This window comes from Condylura cristata, unplaced genomic scaffold (genome assembly GCF_000260355.1).
Source record: "Condylura cristata isolate star-nosed mole 26May11 unplaced genomic scaffold, ConCri1.0 scaffold00017, whole genome shotgun sequence".
Lineage (NCBI taxonomy): Eukaryota > Metazoa > Chordata > Mammalia > Eulipotyphla > Talpidae > Condylura > Condylura cristata.
The window spans coordinates 37,034,872-37,040,986 of NW_004567118.1; the positions used below are offsets into that span (position 1 = coordinate 37,034,872).

At 42.5% G+C, this 6,115-nt stretch overlaps 1 protein-coding gene across 1 annotated transcript in view; it reads right to left on the reverse strand.

The window, feature by feature from the left end:
* Positions 1 to 5,508, reverse strand: part of WSB1 (WD repeat and SOCS box containing 1) — a 15,000-nt gene extending 9,492 nt beyond the window's left edge. Inside the window, exons 1-3 of the mRNA XM_012726102.1 lie at positions 5,200 to 5,508; positions 459 to 627; positions 6 to 79 (exon numbers count right to left, since the gene is read on the reverse strand). Of these exons, the coding sequence (XP_012581556.1) occupies positions 6 to 79; positions 459 to 627; positions 5,200 to 5,239 (283 nt within the window). The 5' untranslated portion in view covers positions 5,240 to 5,508. The remainder of the gene's footprint in view (positions 1 to 5; positions 80 to 458; positions 628 to 5,199) is intronic.
* Between the last annotated feature and the right edge of the window lie 607 nt (positions 5,509 to 6,115).

Here is a 6,115-nt window from a genome sequence, read left to right on the forward strand (position 1 = left end):
TTTCTGACCACCATCACTATTTTGTCTTGACAACCTCAAGCTGCTTGAATTGGTGATATTCTTGGTGCCATGCAAGAGACTAGAGAGGAAAAAAAGGTCAGATTAAAATAGTTTTTATTTACTCTGAACTCCTGTCCACACTAAATAATTCTAAGTATCTGTTAAAATAACTTCAATATTATTATGGTGATATTGAATAAAACAGAATCCTATAGATGGGAAAGGGAAAAGTTGCTATCAGTTTAGAAAGGCATGCCTGAATAATTTCAGATGAGAAGAAATGCTCAGTGGTGAGGGAAAAGTTCCAACAATAAAATAATATAAAATGTTTCAAAAATGCATTTATAAGTCTGTCTACAAAGGAAAAAATTCTATGTTGTGTTTTTATTATACCACACACACAAAAAACACAGTATATTCCACAAACAGATACAAAATACATTAAAAAAAATTCTTACAAGTTCTTAAGGCACTGGGACCACGGAACAAGTTTTACTGTTCGATGTCCTTGCGACCAAGCAAAGTATGAACCATCTGGAGCAAAGGCAACAGTCCAATTTTCACGGCCACATTTCTTGTCAAAAGGAGCTGCTGGAGCTAAAAGTTCACCTATAGTGCGTGATCTCACTAAAAGGAAGAAAAAATGTATTATAATCAACAGTGGACGTGGGACTGCCTCCATAATACTTTGGAGCTCATTCAGCTCCATAGAGATTTTCCTTTTTCTCTGCAAAGGAGTTCTGCTTTCTGCCCTTTGAAGACAAATATATGGTGTAAAGACCCCTACACATTTACCTTTAAATTTTGGTAAAAATATTTTCCTAAAATTTCCCAATGCAAATATTTTTAAATAAAGTTTCAATTAAAAAAATAACTGGGGCCCTCCCTGGTGGTTCAAGGATTTAGCATAGCACTATCCCCCAGCTACTGCAGAGTTTGATCCTTGGCCAGGCAGGTGACCCACATAGAGCAGCTGGCCTCTCCTGTCTCATCTGCTGCTCCCCTCAGCAGTGCATCTCAGTAACCCCGTTTTGCTCCCCACTCTGTCGCTGGTGAATCTTCTGCCCTGTACCTCTGACCTATATCCCAGCCATTGTATACATAAATAAATCTTAAAAAAAAAATTAGTAAAATAACAATAATGCAATGATCAATCAAGGCTCGCAATTGCCTTTTGCATTGCCTTATATTTTCATCAAATCACAATCATTTAAAATCCAAGAGAACTCAAGTTACTTTATGAAAGAGTATCATACAAAGTAACTTTCAAAAAACTTTTACATGCCAAATGTATTCAACTGGAAAAACAAACCTCTATAGAATACAATTGAGGCTACTGGAGGCAGGGGTGGAGGATAACAATAGAAAGAGAGAAAAGAGGGCATAAAGGACTATGCTGAGGGATTATGGGTTCTTTAATGGTGGGTGTGGTATGGTAACATACATTTGAAGTGTGAACCTATACCTCTATATAGCATTACAAGCCAACAATACCTTAACATAGTAAATCACAAGACAAAGGGAAACACTATAATCAAATAAGAATTATGCTTATCTGTTTTTAGGCCCAGGCCACCCAAAAAAATAAATAAATAAAAATCACAAAACCTCTGAATTATATATAAGGCACTTAAAAGATTATTTGGTCCAATCTCCTGTTGGTGATTCTCAAATAGTGACTCTCAAACCCCTTTTTTTATGAGCCACAAACTGATGCCAAAAATTGAATTATGTTTAAGGACAATTATGGACAATTTCATACATCTTAAATTTGGTCAAGAGTACTTACATTTAGCATTCATAACAAATACTGACATACTAAAAAACTTTCTTCCATATTTAACAAGAAACAGGACCAACAGGCTCCTCCCGGACATACATGCATACAAACTGCTGGAATCACCTTCATTTTGAGCAAGGATTTTTTATCATTAGCATTGTCTTGGATTCAAATTCTGTTATTCTTACTTTTTTGATTACAAGTTGTTACTTTCGTTTCCTATTTTATATTATGTTGGGTTGTCTAGTTGATTCTAGTGTTTTTTTTTTAATGGCTTAAACTTTCTAACACTTCAATATATCCTGTGTCCTGAAGTTCAAATAAGAGCTATTTATACTCCTACTGCTAGAGCAGTTGTACATCTATAATCCCAAGCTGTACTCATGTAGTGACATTTCCAGTTTCAATATGTGCTCCATCAATAGCTAATATAGCACCTGGCATTTAACAGGTGCTTAGTAAATACTTATTGAGTGAACATGAAAGCAAATATTTAAGCTCCCATTCTTGACCTGAAATTTTCCCTACTCAACTCTTTGATACACAAACGATGGCTTTAGAAGCAAAAATTAAAGCTGAGACTTTTCCTATGATATTCATAAACACAGATGCCTAAAGTTTTTTCTATTTTAGCTTTGTTAAGATTCTCAGGAAATTTCTTCTTAATGACTCAAATCTTCCTTCATGCCAATCTACCCACTCAGTCTTGTCTCTAACCTAGTAAATCCAATCCTATTCTCACATGACATCCACATGTTGAAGATAGCCATATTTTATCAGCAACTAAATCTTTTCACCAGGTTATAAATTCTTTAAGTCTTTGTAATCTTTAAATTACATGGTTTCAAGTCCAGTCCCTACCTTCACCTTCATACTTTTCTGGATAAACTCCAATTAGGTAGCAATGGTCCTCATCAAAGTGGCACCCAGATGTTAACATAGGATTAATAACGAAGCTTTTTTATAAAACTGTTTAACTTTTATTACATTACCTGCAAGTATTTAATGACAGTATCCTAAGAGATTATGATTTAGTGGCCCTAGTATAAGGGAAAGGCTACCTGCCAGAGAACACATAAGACACCACACAGTATCTGTATAGTAATAAAATCATCTGAGTCACCACTGAACCAAGGAAACCAAATCTAGTTCCACACTCCTCGCAGCAATTTCATAACCATAAGGGGAAGATCTGTGGTAGTGTCTTGTGAAAGAGAGCAGAAGCTCAAAGTTGTAACTCCTACTCACAAGACTTCCTCTCCTAATCATTCATAAAATCTTGCCTCTTTGGTAGGCACTTCAGAAAACCTAACAGCTATAGTTAATACCGAAAAGGGAAAAGTAATTTTTCTTATTGATATATATATGCAAAGTTACACAAAAAAATTAGTGCTTAACTTTGTATCCAAATGATACTTAAAGAAACAATAACAAAAACAAAACACTCTGGGTTAAAAAGCCCAAAACTTAGAAAAGGCTAAAGAGCTTTTGATTTATCTGGTATTAGAAACATTTACACAATACCCAAGACATAACACAGAAATCTATTTTTTTCTTAAATTAAGATTTATTTATTTATATACACAAGAGTTGGTGTGTAGGCTAGAAGTGGGGGTAAAGGGTGGGGTGGGTAAGAAGATACTCCAGAGACAGAGTCAGGAACAGAAAAGGCAGCTCTACTGAAATACACAGCTGAGAGGAGCAATGGGAGAGAGGTGAGGTTTGCTGCACCAAGTGGGTCACCTCCCTGGCTGGGGACAGAACTGCTGTAGTGGCTGTGGATAGCTTCATAGCTCTGAGACTTAACACCTTGCACCACCAGGGCAGGCCCTCCCCCCATCCCTTTTTTAAATTGTAATGAAAAGGCTACTTAATGGATGATTCTACCTTGTGAAATAAGGCATCTACTCATCCCTTAGAAGTTAGAGGTCCACAAAGTTTTCAAATATGGTTCATAAAGATTAATTGAAACAAAAAATGAAAAGTAAATCATTCATATTGAGATTACGAACTTTTGTATGTGAATTTCTGGATGTACTTAAAGTAGTCAAAGTTGCATACAAAGCTTGTGTGTCCTTTGTAGTTTTAAAAATCATGAGAACCAGGATTAAAGCTGTCTCCTAGTCATTCAACCTTACCCCAAGAGGAATCCAGAATCCTAAAGTAGTTATCTCCAAGGTATAAATCTTCACCCACATACAGCTTAGAGGGTGTTTTGGCTTCTTCAGCTTCTCCCTTTCTCTAACAATACCTCTTCGATGTATTTTGCAACGTCATACATTTACTCGAACAGGGAAATAAAGGTTCAATGGTCGCTTCCAATTCCGAATTAACACAGTAAGTTAATTCAAATGTATAGGGGGCCTCCTTGGTGGCACAAGGGGTTAAGTCGCAGCTCTGTGTGCTGAGAGGAAGCTACCTGCAGCTACAGCAGCATGGGTTCAAAACCCTGTCGGGAGCTAACCCACAAGGCACAGCAGACCTGTCTAGAAAATTACCTGTTCTGCTCTTGTCTCTGGTGAATCCTCAAATACCCTGAGCCTCTAGCCCACACCCCAGTTCTTGAATGCACAAATAAGAAAATTTAAAAATAAGTAAAAACTTTACAAAGTGTGTAACATGACTTAACACAATGTTCACTAAACTTTATTTAAATAAATAAATGTGCTTTCAACTGAGCCCCTGGATCGGTCCTGATGCACAATCTTAACATCTGCCTCCATCTTCAGCGTGGCAGGGCTAGTCACACAACCAGGCTTTTGAGAGCCTTTCCAGAAAGATGCCCTCCTGTACAAGCAGCTTTTCTTCAGTCACTCCACCCAATTACACTGCTCCTCCCTTTTCTTATCTATAAGAAAGATAATTCGGGAGTATCCTCCCCCCAACAGTGCTGCCTTCCTATTAAAGAGACCAGGCTTCGATCCCATTTCTTCTTTATATATATTTAAAAAAAAAAAAAGTGTGAGTATATACATGGACTCTGTCATCACATCTCCTAATACTGGGTTCCGTTTGAGTCCCCGAGGTTTAACTTAAGGGTCCACCATCCACTCGACGCCCAGGCCAAGAGATTAACCAGGATCACCGCCCAGCGCCAACGTCTGGCGCGGAAACTAGGGTCCGCAGGGGTACAGGTCTGCCCCCGGCCAGTCCCGCGGGCTCCCGCCGACTTATCGCCGCGCACCGCTCCCCACCATCCAGGCGCACTGCAGGCGCCGCAGCCTCCGCGCGGATCCCATTTACCGCCGGTGACGCCCACCCGCGGGGCCGCTTCCTTCCGCTGCGCTCAAGGGCTTGGCCCAGACTCACCCTACTTTCTTCAAAAAGGGCTTGTCCCCGACTCTCCACCGAGTCGTCCCTGCCTCTCCTCGGCCCCCGCGATCGCCCCAACACCCCTCACCCGCCGACCCATTCCTCACCGATCTCTTTCTCGTTGACCCTCGGGGGAAAGCTGGCCATCTATGGGGCACCGTCTGATTCCGGGGGACACGATGCGGACTCAACAACAGAGAAGGGATCGGCGAGCGCTGAGGGGCGTGACGCGGACTGGGTCCCTCCCGGTCCCGGGGACGGAGGGGAGGGGCGGGGGTGGTCGCTGCAGCTTCTGCCGAGGGCCCCGGGAAAGCTCCGAAGGCCTCGGACCAAACTACGGAGTCAAACACAAACAATAGACCAGGTCCCCTGACTCCCGCCTACGGAGCAGAACTCCCCCTTCCGCGCTGTCGACTGCAAACGAGACACTAGAGACAAAATGGCGGGCGGCGCGGTTGATATCAGGGCGGTGGGGCGGGGCCTCGTGACGTGTGGGCGGAGGCCCCGCCTCCCGACGCTCGGGACGTGACGGGCTCGGCCGCGGGGTGCGCGCGGGCGCGGTCTGCTGACTGCTTGTGGGGGAGCTGTGAGAGCGCTGAGGCGGAACTGCAGCTGCCGCCCAGCCGAGGCCCGAATGCCGAAAGTCTCTGACTGCGTTTAACTCGGTCGCGAGCCCTGGCATGCTATTTATAAATTGAAGTGCCTTTGAAAAGGCAAACTGAACTGTATATTACACATTAGCCTACAGCTTGGAATGTAAATGGGTTGAAGCGAAAAGAACACAAAAGACAGTGCAGAGTTTAACTCCATGCGGCCGCCCAGGTGCTGGGTAACTGAAGTTGCGCTGATGAAAAAAAGTCGAATATGAATGAACATTACACTGCACCGCTTGTCTGGCCACGATTGTTCTGACGTGAGCCCGCCGGCTTTAGGAAGGGTCGAGGCGACCGCGTGAGGAACGGGGAGACCTGGGGGTGACGGTTTCGTGAGGAACGGGGAGACCTGAGGGTGACGGTTTCCCAC